Here is a 19652-nt window from a genome sequence, read left to right as displayed (position 1 = left end):
GTGTGACGACATTTTTTGAGGCGGGGAGTTTTTTTTATTACCACATTAGTAAAAGGTTTTCGTTCTGGCAGTTGTGTTACACTGGAACGCACTCTCTGTACTGTATTACAGAAACATTATAAACTTTTTTTTAGAAATACAAGTCATAACCAGTCCCAAGTTCTAAAATTTGACTTTTGAAAGACAACCTTCCACCATCATTTCATTGTAACCATGGCATAAATTTCAATTTTCCCCTACCTTGCAAGTATTGTTTTCGATATTAACAGCCCGACTCTAACGAAAATTAAGAACAATGATTTTATTATAGGACTTTCATTAACCATGTTGTAGGACCTAAATTGAATGTTTCATCGGAAGAATGGCAGTGCCCCAGGTTGGTGTTGGTGTTTACATTCTGTTCAGAGAGAAACGTACCACCTATTGGAACCTCAACACGACCTAACCTAATTTTGTAAACCCCCTCAAAATAACAAAAATGAATTTTGTCCTTTAATGGATATGCAGTCAACAAAGAAGCTGCAAACGATGAATTGCAGTGTGAATTTTATGCAAAGGAATAATTAGAAGTGTGATCTCTTTTTTTTCTGAAATTTGGGTAACTTATTAGAGATATGCCTCTGCTGTGTGCAATGCAATTATGATTACAGTATACCATTATTAGCTTTTTAAAATGAGACATTTTATTCTATTGATGTTTTTGTTCCTATTTAATCTGGGGGTATGGATAATTCTGTATGTTGGTATTTCTCATGTCTACAAGTCAGATCATACAAAGATGGGTCTACAAGTGAACAGAACCAGGAACTTAACATCACTTTTCAGACTAGTTTCTCCTGACTTCAATGCAGGTGTCCCACTTCTCCTTAAAAGAAAAAAAGTTTACACTAGCAAAAGAGAAGTTATCTGTATTTCCAGTACTCCAGGCATCTAGGACTTTCATGCTTAAGACTTATCATCTCTAACCGTTTGAGGCCAGATCTGGCCACTGATTCTACTGATTGAAGTCAGGTGAATGGCTTTTTGAACAATAAGGAACTTGTGTCCTACATCTCCTTACCTTTTTTGAATCGTGACTGAAAATTGCAAACATTGGCATCTAAGTACAGAATTTAAAGATCTGGGATTTTGCAGATTTTGGTCTAAGGGTCTGTGTAGTAAATATATACCTTACTCCGAACTTGTGATTCTCTGGACCAGTGACAGCTATTAATGAGACAACTCTTCTACTACAGACCTAGCTACTATACACATGACAATACCATGATGATAAAATTGCACTTAAAAGCTATCATCTATCAAAGTTTTCATGATGGGATAATCTGCTATTATTAAGGTATCAAAATGGGAGAAGCTATAAAAATTTGTTAGGAATCATGGTGTTTGGTACTCAGGGCCTTTTTAACAGATTCACACCCACACTTGAATTCAGCTTGTTATAACAGAGCTACAGTACAGGGCTTTTATAGTGGGTCAATAAAGGGTGTATATATACTGTATATGAAAATGACACATACTGTACTGTATATTCACAAATAATTTTCACTACATTTAGTCATTTCCTGGCTGTAATCATGTTTCAGCTCTGCAGAGTAAATTTGTTGTGCCTAAGTCTGAAGGCTTAAAGATTTGTGAATTAGTTCTTCATTAATGATTTAATGAATAAAACTTTTAATAATGCAAGAAGAAACATAAAGTCTTGGAAATGCAAATTTCAAAAGAATACGATGCAGGAAAAGTTTTATTTAGGCTTTGAAAATAAGAAATATGAATTACAGTCTTATACAGACAAATATTTAGATTTTCCTTTGTGTAAAAGCAACAGGGCATCCAATTTTAAATTGGATGGGAATTAAGTTACAAAATCCAGGTGGAAGTAGGCTCAGTGCCTTTAAGAGCCAGGAATGTGTGAAGTTTGTGATCAAAGTCAATGGGACGCTCCTGAGGTTCTTTGTATCTCTGAGTCATTTGTGATCCCAGGTATGGTATCAGTTCACAGCTCTCCTCAAATTTCTCCAGCTTCTTTTTATATTTCTTGCGAATGTAGTCTGAATTTCTGGGATTGTATGCTGGAAAAAGATCAAATGTTTTGAATTTCTAGATTGTTAACTCCCCAATCCAACAGAATCAATCTCAAATCTCACAAGCATATTTTTCTATATAAAAATATATAATATTTTGTCTCAGGTTTCAGTGAAGTACATTGGACTTTATTATAATTTATATTAGAGTACTTGTATCTAATTGGTAAAATAAAGTATCGTAATTTAATATGTAACTTAAATCTACGAAGTGCAAGACACGTAGAGTAATATAGTCTTCTATCACAACAAAGAAATATTGTCCAGCAGGCACACAGAATAAGCTACACATTAACTGAGCCTAAACAGTTAAAACCTAAGCTTAAAAACTCTTACGGTTCAAGCATCCCTAATTAATTAATTAATAATCAGCTCACCAGAAATGAATGGGATTTACATACAGTATAGCTTTTCTACACAGTTTCTGTGATGTTTGAATTAAACAGAATCTTAAATCTGAAGTGTCAAAATCAATCAAATTGCAGTGTATATCTCATAGATATTGTTAGAGAACCAACCAAATACATTAAAATAAAGACCCTGATAAAAATTTAAGAAAAATGATCATGCAAATACAGCAAATAACTATATAGATGATTATAGCGCTGCAATGTCACAATCATTTTTTTTTATTGACAAAGTAGAAATAACTCAACTAAGATGTTTTTGCATGTGTCAAGCCTTCAAAAACTGGCCCACAGTTACTCTAAGAATCGTAGCTCATAGTTTTATCAGTAGTTAACTTTTCAATGTATTTGCACTGTTTACAAACCTTTTAAATGACATGCAACATAAAGAAGAGCTGATTTCCTCACGCTAAGAAATGGATATTTCGGCTTCAGACAACCAACAGCTGTCAGAGCTTTTATTACTGTAGTTGCAGTTCCCTGTTGAAAATAAAGTTCAGACTTTAAAAATAATTACACCCGTATCAACTTCAAATTTAATATTTCTTCATACTTTCAAAAATACTTTTAAAATGGAATGTAATATTCATTAATATTCTCTCTGTATATCAGAACTGTAAACAGAACTTGTTCATTGGTTGCTATATAATAATAATAATCATCATCATCATCATCATCATCATCTAATTATATAATATATAATCAATATTTTTTATTCTTCATTCAAATGTTCTGCTCATGAGAAAAATACAGGCAGTATGAAGCTCACTCTTCATGATTACAGTCTTGGTCTGAAACTACCATTTACCTTTTTATTGTTTAATATTCAAACTAAGCATATTATTAAATCTGTGGCACAATAAAAGTATCTTACTTGTTCAAGGTAACCAAGCAAGGGCAGAGAGGTCAACAGCACTGGCTCTTTTTTTGGAGGAAGTTTATTAGGGAGTGTTTGATTCCAGTATGTTTCAGGCAACCTGGTAAAGAGTATATACAGATGAGATGAAATCAGCTTTTAAATTGTATGACTTCCCCTTTTGAGAAGCTAAGACAGATGGTACTGTAGATTGTTACCTCATGAACTTCTGTAACTTTTCCTCATCTTCAAAAATAAAAATCTTTCCCCTGTACTCAACAGAATGCTCAATGTTTCCAGGTACAAGAGCTTCGTACCTAGAAGAAGAAAATGAAGTCAGCAATTTCACACAGCATCCTGCTACTTCAAAGAGCTATTTTAACGCCGCCTACCCCAATGTGCTTTGATAACACAGCCCAAATGAAATTCAGTAATTAGTGTTGGTAAAAGTTTCAGTGGCTCCAAACCCCAGTCTTGGGGTTCCTCTCTTTCTACTGGTTTTCATTCCAAATGAGCTGTTAACCTCTGGGTTAATCAACCAATCAATCAATCAATCAATCAATCAATCAATCAATCAATCAATCAATCAATCAATCAATCAATCAATCAATTAATCAATCAATTTATTTATATGCTTGTATAAACTTTTGCTTTCATGTAGACCTGGCATGCAGGGTCAAAATTATCTGACTCATACTGGATTGTACTGGATATTGTTTTAATCAACTTCACCATAAAGCTGTCATATGCTGTCTATCTTCCCCTTGGCTACTAAGGGTTTTCTCCCTTATTTCTGTCTAAACAGCTTCTGTCAGATGATCAATTTATAATAAAAACAAAGAGGTGGGGAATCACATGGGATCTCTTATACTCTGATAATAAGCATTTTCCCCTCTGCAGAGGTCCAGTTGGTTACATTTCAGAAAATAGGGTACTTCTGAAATTCAGGATTTGGTAGAAGTTTGATAAAATTACAAATGCAATTAAACTTTTTAAGAGCTGAAAACAAGTTGAAAATATGCCTCAATTAACAATTAACCCATTCTACAAACTCAGCTAGAGCAATAACAATAAGCACAGTGTTCATTCATGATCAGGGTTGGGTGGCACTACAGTATATAAGACAAGTGTTAGAATTAAAAGATTGATAGGAGCTGCACACAGGTTAATAATTTTGTTAAATCTCCATCATGGCAAACTGTGAAAATGAAGAACAATTCAGTAATACATATAAAACCTAAAACAAAAACTACAATTTGGTCTTTTTTAGAGTTTTGTTGTACAGATGAAGCCTGTTTGTGCAGTAAAGCTTTACCTTTGTTTCCCATCAAGATAGGATACAGGGCAGTATCCCCTCATTTCAGCTTGTCTGGGAAACTTGGCCTTAACCTCTGCTGCTGTGAGCTTCTTGGGCAACATGTGGGGAGGAGGAAGAGGATGTGGAGCTAACGGGATGACAAATTGCTCCGGTGTTTCAAGGAATATCTTGGAAAAAAGAATAATGTATAAATATGTGATAGTATTAGAAAAATATTCATAACATCAGGCCAGTTTGTTTGATATTTAAACACATACTTAATGTCCTTTCTTACCTCCAAACACTCCTTGGAAGCCATCTTGTAATAGTGGCCACGGAACTCTGCTGCAAATTCCAGTGAAGCTGAGACAGCGCAGTCAACAAGCTCCCTGTGCTTTGCCAGGCTCACAGGACAGTAGTGTCCGAACTCTCCCAGACGGGATTGGAGTTCCTGGGGCGTGATGCACAGCCGGTCAATTCTGGCTGCCTTTCCTGCTCAGACAACAGAATGAGGATGAAAACACAGCCAAAATAAAACAGGGTTTCCCACAGTTGTTGGTAGTAGTAATAATTATGAGAATGGCCTTGTGTTAGTGAAGCATTTACAAATCGAACAGCAGAATAACAGCTTTTCCTGTAGAAAGACAAGTCTGAATTAAGAAGAATAATGTGAAAATAAACGTCTCCTTCTTTAGTGTTTGAAGGTTTTTCACTCACGTTTAGTTTGCATGTTTTTTTTTGTAGTCATGCCTCATACAGTATGTACATTTAATGTAGCACCAATCTGTTATTTCCAAAGAACAGGCGTTTAAGGAACATAGTATGATATGTTTAAAAACCCATAGCATGTTAAATATTTGCCTTTTTATTTAGAGTACAACATATACTGTACATTTACATTTAGAGAATCCTGACAAGCAAATGACGCAAGGCAGGGCACATCACAGGGCAGACACACAGCCACAAACACGGACACACTTATAACCAGGGACAGTTTTCCCAAAAGCCAGTTAACCTACCAGTATATCTTTGGACAGTGGGAGGAAAACTCATGTAAATACAAGTAGAACATATAAACATCAGGTAGACAGCACCCCAGGAACTGAACCCAGAGCCCCAGCACTATGAGGCAGCAATGCTGTGCCACCCTATTAATGTACAAATAAATCAAAATATAGTATGAGGCCCATTTTAAGAGACATGATAAGTTCCCTTATCATACCTTGTCGGATCCTCTCCAGATAGTTCTGAATATGCTTCACACTCATTCTGGACTCTTCAAGCATTTTATTCCACACCCACCACTTGCTGCGGTGACCATCGATTACCACCCAGTTCTGGTAGTGCTGCTGATAGTACTGTCTCACAGCTTCCACTTCGCGTTTGTAGATGGAGTTGCGGATGGTGAGAATCTGTGGACTGTCATGAAGTGGGTAGGATCTGCCAGGGAAATGCAATATAGTTATGTAAAGTGAGTTATATTGCATGTCATGTTTCAATCTTTGACCAACTGCGTTACAGAGTATGTGTGACTCTAATGAGATATTCTTTGTTAACACAGGCTAACTCAATGTGAATGGTATCTCCTACCTTAAATGCTCTTATCTATTATTCATTCCCATCTGCTACTGATCTTTTTTTGTTTTGTAATCCCTGACATTTCCTGACAACTTAAAAGCAGCCCATAGTAATATTATCTTTTAATTAGGATACTCAGGTTACTGTATATTTCAAATGTTTTGCAATGGAACTGAATGCAATGCAGCATGAAGTGGCATGTTTATGTTTCAGCAAATAATTAATAACGATAAATTAAAACTATAATTGCAGGGATATGTTGGGTAGTGGTGACCACAAAAAATATAATTATACCTTTAACAAACAACGAATGAGAAATCTGATAAAAAGATAAACTCTGGATTTTACCTTACAGTGTTTATTTTATCCATTAATCCTCTCCTTAAAACCTCCTTTGTGTCCACCTGCAGCTCCAGCACTCTGACAGGGATTATACTCCGGGCTTCCATAAGATCTGCCTGCTTCTTTGTCATAGGGTACCCATCAAGAACAAATCTGCAAATGCAGATGTATATACATAGCATACAGTCATTATTATGTGCTACATTACCAGTATTAATGCTTCAAAACAGTGGTGGATAGTACTCTAAGCACTGTATATAGGAACAGCACTCAATATTTTGAACAGTTCATTATCAGCTATGAAACCCATTCACAGTGATATCCAACACTATAAGGTAGCAATAACGAAATAGAGTAATACTGGTATTTTTACTTCAGCTTGTTTTTAATTTTAATCTTAAAGTATTGGTATAAAAAATAAATGTTGACCAATTTAATTTAATTTGAGAAGGTTTTGAAAAGTTCCTAAGTGTCTGATGTTAAAAATTTTGTACAAAAAAATGCCCTTAACATGGTTTGTTTACTATGTGTATTAAGCTGCCACATACAAGTACTGTATATCATGAGAGCATCAAACGTTTTTGAGAGGATTCCTGCGTACTTTTATAAAGGAAACATGCATGTTTAACTTGAAAATATGGTACAGGGAACATTTTCTTAAAATGTTAATTGTCCAGTTTTCTTAAGGTGAGAAAGTGACATTATTTAACAAAATCTGGATAAAAATACCATGCCAGAACAGGCAGAGGTTAATGCCATGGTGAAAAGTGTGAGGAACAGAGCTGGAAAATGAGGATACAGGACAACCAAAAAAAGGCTCTCAAGTGCTGGTTGAGATCTATGATCATGGGCTCAAGCCCTGGTCATGTCACTAGCTGACTGTGACTGTGACTGTCACTTGATCAGTCAAGTGTCGGCATACAATTGACTGAGTGTTGCCTATGGTAGGGATTCATTGTTCATCCATTCATTGTCTTGGTTCTCCATGACAAAGTAACCCCTATGTGTCTCTCCTCCAAATTGCACCAAAACAACAGTAAGGGATTTATGTTGCTTGTGATGTATTACATAACAAATGGCTTGAAGGTGAGTGATTTGGTGGAGTCTGCATACAGTACACGTCCTCATTCTCCCCTTTATGTAGACATGGGGTTTACAAATGTGAGTTGAAGCATCAAGTACATGCAACTGCCTTTTCCAAAATGGGTAGGGAAGCATACAATCAAAAAATAAATAAAAGAGAATGTGAAAAAGGGCTAGGGGGAGATGAGAAAGTATATTCAAATACATGGAAAACTAGGACACTAATTCCAGGGTAACTGTTCTCAATCACCTGACCAAATGGTGGTTGACATTCACAGCGGATATCATGTGCAATGGTCAGGTGAAATGAAAATTGAGTTTTTCAACTTGTTATTTCAAGTTGTTATTTCACTGTTATTTTTGGCATTAAAAAGGTACAGAATTAAGAAAACACTCATGCCCACTGTGGAATTTTGTGGGAGGTGGGTTTACATTTGCAAAACTATAGGTCCTGAAATCCTAGTGAAGATAGGGAAAATCATGTATTCCAACAGGTACCATGTACAGCACATGTTGGTAAGACATCTAGTTCCCCCTGCAGAGTAGCTTAAGTTTGGCTGAATATGGGCATTCTAACATAAGAATGATCAAATGCACGCAACCGAATTGACAAAGAATGGGTTACTGTAGCTGCCACAAGTAAATGTTCTCAGTTTGCATTGACCTCATTGAATATTTGTTTTTAAACTCAAGAAACATTTCACACATGGAAACCAAAGTGTCTGAAGGACCTTATGAAAGACTGGTCACATATCTCCCTCTCGGAAGTGCCAGTCCTCCATAACACATTAACAGGAGGTGTCTTGTTAGTCTAATCATGTCAGAGGAGGATTTAATAATTGCTAACACTAATTAAGTGGTTGAGAATAAAAACGATCCTTGTGTTTTCTGGACTTAAATTTACATCAATTATAACTTTCCTTTGCACAATGCTTTTAAGACTGGAGTACAATATTTTTATTTATTTTTTTAAACGAAAGACACTTTATCCAATCAGAATATTTCTGTTATGTTTTGTGTTCTTATTTAATTTGGTATATGAATGAATCTGGAGAACATTGACTAAATGTACAAATACAAAAGTGACACTCACACAATCAAAAACTATAACCATAACAATCCATAGACAATCTGCAAGCAAACCACACTACAGTCTGATCACAAAAAGACAAGGGACAGGAGGGAATCATTTGAATCTTAAACAAACCATACCCTCTGGTACTGCACACAAGGTCCATTAGAGCTACTTCCACACATTGAATTGCAAGTTCATCAGGAACAGTCTGGCCTTTGGTTAGATATTTATTCATCTGAAATGCCAGTTCTGTTTGCTTCTGGCTGGACAACACCAAACGCATGGCTTCTCCTACTGACAGCTGCTGTAGGCCATATTCGTTCGCAAACATCTTCGCCACTGAAGTTTATAAAAGGGCAAAAAGTTATAAAAAGAGCTTTAAATATGAGGATTTCGTAAAAATAGCACTTTCTTTTTATCTAACTTTAATTGATGTACAGCACAGTAATTATATCAAATGTTTCAAGGACATTTCATTAAGGATTATCCCAATTATATAAGTGGATTCAACTTTCACATTCAGTCAAAATATAAATTAATGGTTTTTAATTATTATAAAACACCATCCATAATACTGGATAAACAGACTGAAAAATGGGTAGATACAACATCATCAGTAACATTTAGTAAAACTTTGCTAATTAAGGAAATGGTTTTATATAAGCATAATATGGAAAGACTGTTGCATACTATGTATTCAGAAGCTGAGGTTCTTACTCTAAAATACAGCTGTTTTCATGACTAGAACGTCTCTTCTAGAATATAATATTTTAATTTCATTACCACAGTAAAATAAAAACAACATCAAATGTAGAGGACCAATGAGGACAATGACATTTTTCCCAAAGATACATTAAGAGATAAAGCTACTATATATAATGTTTCCTTTTGTTAAGTAAGAACAATCAAATTCTAAGACAAATTCTTAGAAGTTTATCACAATAACCCATCACACTCTGAGGGAATTCATAGAAGAAAATAGATTTAGTATTATCTTACCAGTACTTTTTCCAGATTTAGGTGGACCAACCACTGCAATTTTGATTGGCAAAGAAGGCTTAGGCTTCGGTTGCCGAAGATATTTAATAGGATTCAGCATGAATTTGTTGCGGCTGTCTTTGGATGCAAAAAAATAAATGAACTGATGGTAGAGCACAGGATAAGTTGGGTTATTGGGGCCTTGAATTGGCTGAATCACATCTCCTTCACCAAGCTGTCAAAGAAAGAAATATTCAAAAATCACAGAGGGGAGCATCAGTAAAATGGGTTATTTAAAAAAACAGCACTTTTTAAGTTATTGGTGATGGAATTTCTGAAACATGAAATGTGAGTTTCTTACTGAAAAAAAACAACATTTTAAAACCATAGTATTGTGAAAAAAAGGAGAGCTCAAACCTTACCCTGACAGGGTCCCAGCACCCAAAAGCACTGCTGAATTTATATGACAGACGCAGCAGTTTGCGAGCTTGGGTAAAACTCAGAGGATAACATTTCTCAAACAGTCCTTCCCTGTTCTCCACCAGTGATTTCAGTCTTTCAAACAGCTGGAAATGGACAATACGAGATTTCCGCCCAGCATTGATGGAGATCTGTGGTATATGAAGATCACTTAACAGATCCTAAAAAGGAGAAAATAGATTTTAAAAAATGACACATTGTAGTCAGTTTTATTGCGTTTTTGAGTTATTGGTACATTTTGTTTATCCATAAGTATAAGTGTATTTACTACACAGAAAGCCACAAAAATACCTCACAATGTGGGGAGAGTATACATTGGAACAGAATGGTGAATGTAAATGTACATAGTGGTTAGTGTTCTATACCTGCAATTTTTGGAGGTTGGTGGTGTCTGTTTCAAATCGTTCTCCTATTTCCACTTCCAGTCTCTCTACAGCATTGAACTCCTGCTCTTCCTCTGCATCTTCCTCATCTTCCTGAGGGAACTCCTCCAGAAGCAAGGCCTCAATTTCATCCTCCTCTTCTTCCTCCTCCTCCATCTCACCTTCACTGCCCCCCTCTTCATCCTGTTTAGCCTGCACAATAAGAACACAGAAGACAGGTGACATAATGTCTTATCAAGAATCTAAAGGTCCACAAGAAACTAGCCAAGAAAGCATTTGTACTATAAATGTCAACCTATTTGTATTGGCACTGCATTTTCTCAATGACTCAGCATGCTAAGTGGGTTGGGGCCAGTGATCAAAACCCAAATCTTTTAATTACTGGCACAAAGCTCTTCTAAGTGAGTCCTGCAACAACCTAGATACAGGTAATACACTAGCTGGATACAAAAGACCTGGCGCCTTCATTTGAAACATGCTAATATTTTCATTTAGGTACTTTTTGTCATTTGAGCTTTATATGTTTATCACTTATAAAATTAAGATGATTGATGAGTGAGAAGTACTGTAGTAATTTACTAAATTCAGACAGGAAGTGCCAGCATAAGTTTGTAACTTCTGTTTGTATACACACAAACTATTTCCACTCTAATTTAGGAGTTAAAAAGCTTTAAACTCATGAATGGCTCAATAAATAGAAACAGCATCATAACTCATATGATGAAATACAACATAAACAACAATATAGTTATATGCATAATAGAAATCCATAGATTATCCATTATGAATGGGACAGTATATCATAATCTTCTTGTTGTACTTAAAGTTTTAACGAAATATTTACGGTACATACCATTTGTATTTTTTTAATAATGTTTAATCTTGATCAACGTAGTTGCTAAAACCTAGCTGTTCAATTCTAAAAGAAAAATGCTAAAACAAAAGTTGTAATGTACAATGTAAGTAAAAACTGTACAAATCATTTTTGTGCAATGTACATTTCAAAATAAGACACACAGAGTTTAGAAGCTGTAGTGGATCAAATATACAATGATTTAAATATCATTAAGAAAAAGTTGTCTTACTCTTTTTGCAGCCTGTTTTTCTGCTTGTTCAGCTAAAAGTTCACCTCTTCTTTTAGCAATCCCTTCTTCCTATACAGAAAACAAGTGAAACACACTTGGTAATCACTTACAAAATATGTACTGTTTCCATGCAAATGATCCTAGTTTCGTTTTTTAATGTTCATCAAAGACGTGCACACTACTCTACCCTCATTTTGTTCTTTATTTCTCTGACTCTTCTTTGTAGCTCCATCTTCCTGTCTCGCTTCTCTCTCCACCTGGCCAAGCGAGGGGGCAGCAGACGTTGCACTATATCAGTGACCTCCAGAGTCATGATCACTGCGGCATCGGAGAAGAAGCTCTGCTCGGCCAGGTACTGGACCTCCTCCGGGTTCTGTGGAAATCCTTCTAATATAAACCCTGTGGATCTGTAAAGAAAAAAACATGAAATACAATCACACATTTGGGAAAGAATCCCCATAAACCAAACAATTTACCTGAAAACTTATTTAATCTAGCAAGTAGTCATTCTCAGAGACATACAGTATCTCCCCTGACAGCAAATTAACTACTGTACTAGTAAGTAATACAATGTGGCAGATAAACATCTGTTGTCTACATGGTGTTAGCAGTGCTGTATTAGATTGAATTAAAGGAATTCACAAGTGAGTAGTTTGCTTATTTTAATACAATACATTTAAATTGCTGTTTACAATGAAGGCACTGTGAAGAAATATACGGTAATTAAGCTATATAATAACCAAAAGAAGGGCAGTTGGACATATTAGCTCACAATCTTGCCAACACTAATAGGCATTTATACCAGAAGGAATTGTTAGGCAAGAGCAATAGAATTTAAGCTGCACGTTATTGAAGATATCTGCTACTACCTGAAAGGTTCCTCCTCCCACCACTGTGGAAGTATCATGTCCAGTATCTCTTGTGGTAAGGGGTTGCCATCAGAGAGGTAGGATTTGATTGCTTCTTCTTCATCAGTGAGTGTGACCTTGTTTAGAGATGCAGATAGCACAGAATTAACAGGAAATAGGAGGACAATATGAGTCATAGCACGCTCTTTTGGGAGGAAACATATTTTCCCACTGTGTTTGTGGATTTCTTTAATTTTCCTTTTACTTTTTTATAGCTCAAAGCTGTTTTAGTGCTGTGCATATTTTTTTATATTACCACAGTGATAATGGAGATTTTCATTTCATTGGTGGTATCATAAAATAAACATAGTCATAGAATCAAATGAATATTAGAATATTGCTTGTCCCTTTTGTGCATTTTAGAAAGTTAATTTGCTATTCCAACACATTTTGTGAATTTTATTTCAAAGAAATGCAAGAAAAAGTTTTTAAAAAAAAGATTTCAGAGAAGCACGAAACTTTGTCATACAAATACATTAATAGTTCTTTTTGTAATCTGCATGTCATTAAGTTACTAGTAACATGAATACCAGGGAGGAAACTGGAGCACCCAGTGAACACTCACACAAACATGGGGACACCATGCAGACTCCACACATACAGTCAGCTGTAAGGAGCTGTATGGTAGAAGCTCTAACTCCCAAACAAATTTGCTGTCCCAAATATTCAAGAATCAAATCTACAAATCTAAAGCTCCATGCCACTCCACACCATGTATAATGAAGTTTAAAATGTGAGGTACAGTAGATAATCACTTCAAGGTTTCTGCAGCTCTGAATTGTAGATGAATGTACCCCAAGGCATGCTATAGATCACAATGAAAATCAAGTACTACACATTCTATGGTGGAAACTGATTAAAGAGTGAAACAAAGGTGAAAAGCAGAATACATTAGGTTACAATTATTCAATGAGTTTCAAAGACATCACCCCATAGTGCCACATAGTGTAATCTATGTATACTAATAAATCTTTCAAGTGAATAAATATCCTAAATATCTTAAAACGTAAAACTATCAACTAAAAACTTCAGACTTCAAGAAGCAAAAGGATGAGCCTGTTTCATTCCAATGAAACAGTATGCACATAAGAGAGATCTGAGGAGCTCCTACCTCTACAGGCATGCCCACAGGGCTCTCCTTTCCACTGCCCGCAGTCTGAGTCTCGGGAAGCTCATTCTGGCCCTCCGCAGCCAGCAGGGCCTCCACATCTTCAGGAGTTTCCTCCTCCGGCTCCACCTCGTCGGCTAAAAGAATTCTTTTCCGGGTTTTTTTAATGATCATCTCTTGCAGCTGCTCTCTGAACTGGATGTGAAAGATGCCCAGTTTACTGGCCAACCATCTTCCTTGTGTTGTCTTGCCAGAGCCACGGGCTCCCAGCAGAAATACCCTCAGAGGAGGAGCCTGGGAGAGTACATTTAATTAGTTTTCCATCGGTATGGCAGGGTCTTATGGAATGTTTCAAAATATTATTTGACATTTTGACTGAGAAAGACTTGCATTTGGCACGACATCACATCACAAATTATATCCCACTTCTTTGAATCTATAAACACAATTATTGTTGACTCTTGAGACTATGAAAAATGATTAACAGCTTTATAATAAATCCAAAAAGCAAACTTTTTCATGGGTTGTAAAGTCGTTGTGGTCTCTAAATGAATGTGTAAGAATGCAATAAATCACAGGGCAGCTCAGTGAAGTTTTGAAGTTTTGAAAAGGTATTTTAGAATCAAGGTATAGCCCCAGCCTACCTCCTACGATGCTATAGATGTCAAGACAGACAAAACATGTTTAAGTTTAGTAAGTAAAAGGTTATACACTCATACATGGTATTGCATCAGTCACAGAATACACATTTTAATGTCAGAGAAAATCATAGTCATTTAGTGGAACAGCTAAACTGGTTACAGCCAGAGTTAAAAACAGATGCATTTGCCTGAATTCTACGATAGACTTTGACAAATATATCATTTAGTATAATAAATTTGTATCTGTGAAAATATGATCATTTTTCTTAAATACTTTAGCAAGATTTCTTACTTGCAATAACTTGGTGTGGGAAACGTACATCTCTGGTCTTAGCAGGAATTTTTCTCGGGCCTCTGGGCTGGAGAAGTAGTATGCTTTTTCCCGATACTTGGCAGCACATTCATCAGTGCACGGAATCAGTACATTTTTCTCCTTTAGAGACACTGCGCAGAAGTGTTTAGTGTCTCCTAGCTGCCTCTTAGGCAAGCGAGTTTCTTCCTTCAAAGACAACAATGAAATGCATTGAAAAATCCATATAATAAGAACTGATATAAATGCTAGCAAAGGACAAACAGGCTTGTCATCTGTAAAGTAAGTAAAGGGAACAGTAGAAGTAAAAAGCCTTTACTTATGAAACAGTGAACTGCTGAACTCACCTCTCCCACCTCTTCCTCTCCTAACTCCTCTGCCTCTTCTGTTTCAGCAACTGCCTGAGCGTCCTCCTCCTCCTCATCCAGGTCCACCCCAGACAGCTCCCAGGCAATGTACTTGAAAGGCTCTGTTAAGGTACATTTATTTCTGATTTCATGCAGAGTAATTTGGATTAGAGGCAGAGGAGTTTATTGCCATATGTACATGTACAATGGGATTCTAATTCGCTCCGATCTCTCAGGATATGCACAGTACAGCAGATGACACAGTACAATAGACAACACATAACAATGTAGACTGTACATCACAAAATACTACAGAATAAATAGTAACAACCAGAACAATAAATACGTGTTAGAGAACAATAAATATGTGGTAGTGAAAAAAACATGGTAGTTCAAGTCAAAAGTGCATAGTACAGAGGTGCATAGAGGTCTGCGGCATTGCACAGTTAGCTGTTTATGATGGAGACTGCCATAGTGTACAAGCTGTTCTTAAGCCCAGTAGCCCGTACTTTAATAGTACGGTACTGCTTGCCAGAGTGCAGGGGAAAGAACAGTTTGTGTCCGGGACGGTTGTGATCCTGTATGATGGATTGGACTTTATTGCAACAGCGGAAGGTGTGAATCTCACTTTGATTGATGGTTAATCACATTCTATAATCCTCTGTGCCATTGCCACAACCGTTTGTACTGCTGTACCATACAGTCATAACACTAGTAAGGTTTATGTACCAGGTTGTCCCATGGAAGGGCTGTCATTTCCTGGATTCAAAGACATATAATATTGTTCACTTGGGTGTATAATTTAAATTATCTTCATATACATGGTCCCATAGCTGTTCTGTGTACAATCTGTAAGGGTGTGCCATTGAATGAAGAAAAATAATTGCTGGGGCAGGGAGCGTACAGGGAGTGTGAATGTTGGAACTCTTTAGCTTGTAATATTAGATGATAATTATTATTTTGAAGAAAACTAGTTTAACTTAAACTATTGTATCAAAGTGAAAACATTTTCATCATTAAATAATGGACAGGAAACCTCCTGGATATTAAAAGATGGATTTTGTGTGTTTTGTGATTTTATGTTTGTGGGAATATCTCATACATTTAGTAGATTATCTTTAACTAACTCCTATCCTTGAATTACGTTATTAAAATACCTTATAAAAATAATTAGAATACAGAAATATGTTATGATAAATTAGACACTGTGATGAAATCAGTAAAATTATTCTGAGCTGTTTTGTACAAGTGTATGAAACACAGGCAGTAGAGCGATTTTTGTAGGATGAGCTTTGTCAAATTGCTATGTCACTCCAATGAAAAGCTACTTACTCTCCATGTCATAGACTGCTTCACTCAGCAGACTCTCTGGGGTTTTCCCAGCAATCTCCAGGAGACAGATAGAAGATGGGGTGATGGATGTTTCCATAGCTTCCCAGTCCTGCACAAAGAGTTTCATCTGCTCTCTGAAAAGCTCCATCTCTGGGCCTTCTGGAAATCCTTTCTCCCAAACCGAAGGCAATGTTATACCTACGCATTTCACAGAGAAGAATATAAAATGCCACCTGTGAGTGAACCTCTCGAGAGGTTAAATCTAAACATGAAAACAATTGGGGAACAAGTACAGTATATGTAGAAGATATCATGTATCAGTCCATAACATACTGTAGATCTACCAAATATATCAATTTTGGACCAGCTGCTAGAGTACTTAGATAAGATCTAAGTTTTTAGATTATTTTCCTACCATGAAATTCAGGATTACATTTGTTCATAATCATTTAACTGATTTACTAATTTGCACAGAAATTTTCATCCAAAAGGATCCCAATATATAGGATACTGTATATAGTAAGAAGCACCTGTGTATCCTCTGGGAGCAGCACCCAACTAGGGGACTGTAACAGGGCACACCAGGGCACACCAGACTATACAACTGAACTGGTCGAGAATTACTTCATTAACTGAATTAAAGGAAACTTAAGCCCCCTAGTGGAATATAACCAGAACCCCAGGGTTAACACTGCTCCTGATATAAACTATTCCCTGGAATCTTTAAGAACCAAGATCTCAGTTTGACGTCTCATCCAAATTATGGTGGCAGGGCTCACTTTGTTGTGGGTGGCACATTGGTTTCGATACTGTGGTGAAGAAAAGAAAGTCTAACCTTATAGTCCATCACTTAATGCAAAAATTAACATCACTTAACATCACTTAATGCAACAACTAGGTTTTCCTTAGAGGTCACCGATTCCAATACGGACATGTCCTAGTTTTGTTTAGGTTCTAAGATCTGAGAAGATTCAGCAACAAGGTGGTAAATCTGTTATCATGGCACACACACAAGTTTACATCGTTTACAGACCAGACATACACAGAGCTGTTTCCTAAGAGCTAAGCATTGAAGTAAAGGGAAGTCACTATGGCTCAGCCTCACCTTTCATTTCCTGGATAACCTTAGGAGTTTGCTCGGAGCTTGTGTGAAGGGTGTCTTCTTCCAATTGTGACTGTGTGTCTTGTGTGTTTTGAAAAGTATTAAGCTGGGAATTGTCTGGTGTTTCAGCTGCTGCAGAAGAAAACTAGGCAATATAATATTCAAAAGCTAAAAAACATGACAGATTATTAGATTATCAGGGCTCAAACATTAATTCACTTCAAGAACCACACTTTCTTACACAGTTATGTGCACATAATTATTCGTGAAGTACAGATTAGTCCCAATAAGTGTAGTTTTGCATAATATGAAGTGGTGAACTTTAAAACCTAATCATTTTTACAAAAAGAAGCAAACAGTGTTGATGTGTTATTAAGACTGTCTATAATAGGCAGGTATTTCTCCTTTGAATTGCCAGAACTGTTTTTTTTATCACACAAATGTAACATAAAAGTGATGTACATAAAGACGTATTTAAATTGCTCCAGAGATCCACACCTTCAGGCTCCTCCAGTACAGCCTCCAGTCTGGGCTGCTCAAGCTCCACTCCTGACTCCTGCAGCTCCTGCCTGCAGGGGACACCACAGCAAGCCAGACAACACCAAAAGAAAGCATTCATGAAAATCACACATTTGTCAGAATTTTTGTGACATCTAAAAGTGACATCTATGAGATTGCATACCCAAACAGGCTGTCCACAAAAGGTGCTTTCCTTATCGAAGGCAATCCATGGGATTGAGTGGGAATGAAGACAATCATACAGTACTACAATCAAACATCATCCAGAGTTATCACTGACTGTGGCACAAAGCAGAGCTGCATCCTGACACTAGTAAGATTTGACATCTCCATTTTTCACTGTGAGAAGATCTGCTGATCACGCACTGTGTTCTTCATCCACATCGCTGACTGACTTTGTTACATCTCTTCTTCTATTAATGAAGATGTTGGATAGCCATGTTGACAGTTCTTGGACCTGTAGTTTCTAGTTGGTACACTATTTGTAACTCTGGTGCTTAATACTGTATTCCGATTCTAAATTTTTTAAAACATTAAAGTTAAAGTTATTATATATCAATTGTTTCTTGAGAAAATGAAAATACCCACAGTGCTTTACGTTCTTTCAATCGTTGCTCTTTCTGAAATCTTTCTAGTACAGCAGAGTTTATTTCTTCTTTGTGACTCTCATAGATTCTAGTAAGTAGATGTTTACCTGGAAAAAGAACATACCAATATAATAATATTAATATTTGTCAGTAAAATATCAACTCTATTAACTTAAAATATTTCGTCACCTTTTTCTCGATAAATATTTCTTTCAGAAAGCAAAGAAAGGTCCACATAGATACAGTACATGTCTCCAAACTCCTAAACAGCGGCCATGCCTCTTTCAGCTTATATTGCTTTCCTTTTTAATTGGTGAAGATGGAATTATTTTTTTTATTAATTTAATAATAATAATAATAATAATAATAATAATAATAATAATAATTTCTTACACTTATATAGCGCTTTTCTGGACACTCCACTCAAAGTGCTTTACAGGTAATGGGGACTCCCCTCCACCATCACCAATGTGCATTTAAACAAAAATCAGGTAAAAAATATTTAATCTATATTCAAAATCCATAATCCATCATTACTCAAACATTAGTGTAATTATCTGGAAATACAGTTGCATTTCAACATCCAAAATAAATATTTTTCTAATATGTTATTTTGGAAAACAACTTTAGGGGAACATTAATCAACACCTGTTTCCTTGCTAGTGTGAATCTTCAGTATATATACATGTCTTTAGTTTTATTTACATCTTCATACTGTATATGACAAAATGTGAGTACACTCTGCTTATAGATATCTCACAGCTTCAGTAGCTATTCTTGTTACATGACCTAGTGTGTATGGTCCAGACTCTGGACTGGAACAGCTGTCTTTTAGAGTTACCTCAACCTGCATAGACCTGGCAAAGGCACACCAAAAGGTCTTTACTCCAAAACCTTACTCCTCTAAAGATCTGATTACTCCTGGGTAATATAATCACAACAGTTTACACTATGAGACCTGTCATCTCCTATGTGACAAAGCTTCATGTTAGCTGTCACAACCATGTTTAAGCAGTTCTTTTACTCAAGGACGAAACACTGCAGGTACTCATTCATACCTTCACTCACTCAATGAAGTCAATTAGCAGGTGCCACATGCAAAGCTGATAAATGAAAACTGCCTCTAGACTTTTGTGAGATTCCTAAGTAAAGA

At 36.2% G+C, this 19652-nt stretch overlaps 1 protein-coding gene across 3 annotated transcripts in view; it reads right to left on the bottom strand.

The window, feature by feature from the left end:
- Nucleotides 1-1723: 1723 nt before the first annotated feature.
- ak9 (adenylate kinase 9) overlaps nucleotides 1724-19652 on the bottom strand; it is a 33694-nt gene continuing 15765 nt past the window's right edge. For 2 of the 3 annotated variants that reach the window (XM_015356338.2, XM_015356349.2), the window contains exons 18-39: nucleotides 18501-18606; nucleotides 17892-17962; nucleotides 17397-17525; nucleotides 16292-16489; nucleotides 14960-15081; nucleotides 14595-14801; nucleotides 13665-13955; nucleotides 12515-12630; nucleotides 11833-12052; nucleotides 11646-11714; nucleotides 10543-10752; nucleotides 10120-10338; nucleotides 9719-9932; nucleotides 8857-9058; nucleotides 6568-6714; nucleotides 5864-6081; nucleotides 4937-5133; nucleotides 4660-4829; nucleotides 3563-3661; nucleotides 3363-3465; nucleotides 2854-2968; nucleotides 1724-2069 (exon numbers count right to left, since the gene is read on the bottom strand). In XM_015356338.2, coding sequence (XP_015211824.2) covers nucleotides 1858-2069; nucleotides 2854-2968; nucleotides 3363-3465; nucleotides 3563-3661; nucleotides 4660-4829; nucleotides 4937-5133; nucleotides 5864-6081; nucleotides 6568-6714; nucleotides 8857-9058; nucleotides 9719-9932; nucleotides 10120-10338; nucleotides 10543-10752; nucleotides 11646-11714; nucleotides 11833-12052; nucleotides 12515-12630; nucleotides 13665-13955; nucleotides 14595-14801; nucleotides 14960-15081; nucleotides 16292-16489; nucleotides 17397-17525; nucleotides 17892-17962; nucleotides 18501-18606 — 3635 coding nt within the window. In that variant the 3' untranslated portion in view covers nucleotides 1724-1857. The remainder of the gene's footprint in view (nucleotides 2070-2853; nucleotides 2969-3362; nucleotides 3466-3562; nucleotides 3662-4659; nucleotides 4830-4936; nucleotides 5134-5863; nucleotides 6082-6567; nucleotides 6715-8856; nucleotides 9059-9718; nucleotides 9933-10119; nucleotides 10339-10542; nucleotides 10753-11645; nucleotides 11715-11832; nucleotides 12053-12514; nucleotides 12631-13664; nucleotides 13956-14594; nucleotides 14802-14959; nucleotides 15082-16291; nucleotides 16490-17396; nucleotides 17526-17891; nucleotides 17963-18500; nucleotides 18607-19652) is intronic. The other variant, XM_015356356.2, reaches the window with a different exon arrangement.

The sequence above is a fragment of the Lepisosteus oculatus genome, chromosome 2, assembly GCF_040954835.1.
Source record: "Lepisosteus oculatus isolate fLepOcu1 chromosome 2, fLepOcu1.hap2, whole genome shotgun sequence".
Lineage (NCBI taxonomy): Eukaryota > Metazoa > Chordata > Actinopteri > Semionotiformes > Lepisosteidae > Lepisosteus > Lepisosteus oculatus.
Note: the sequence above shows the minus strand (reverse complement) of the source record. Positions and strands in the feature narration are given on the sequence as shown.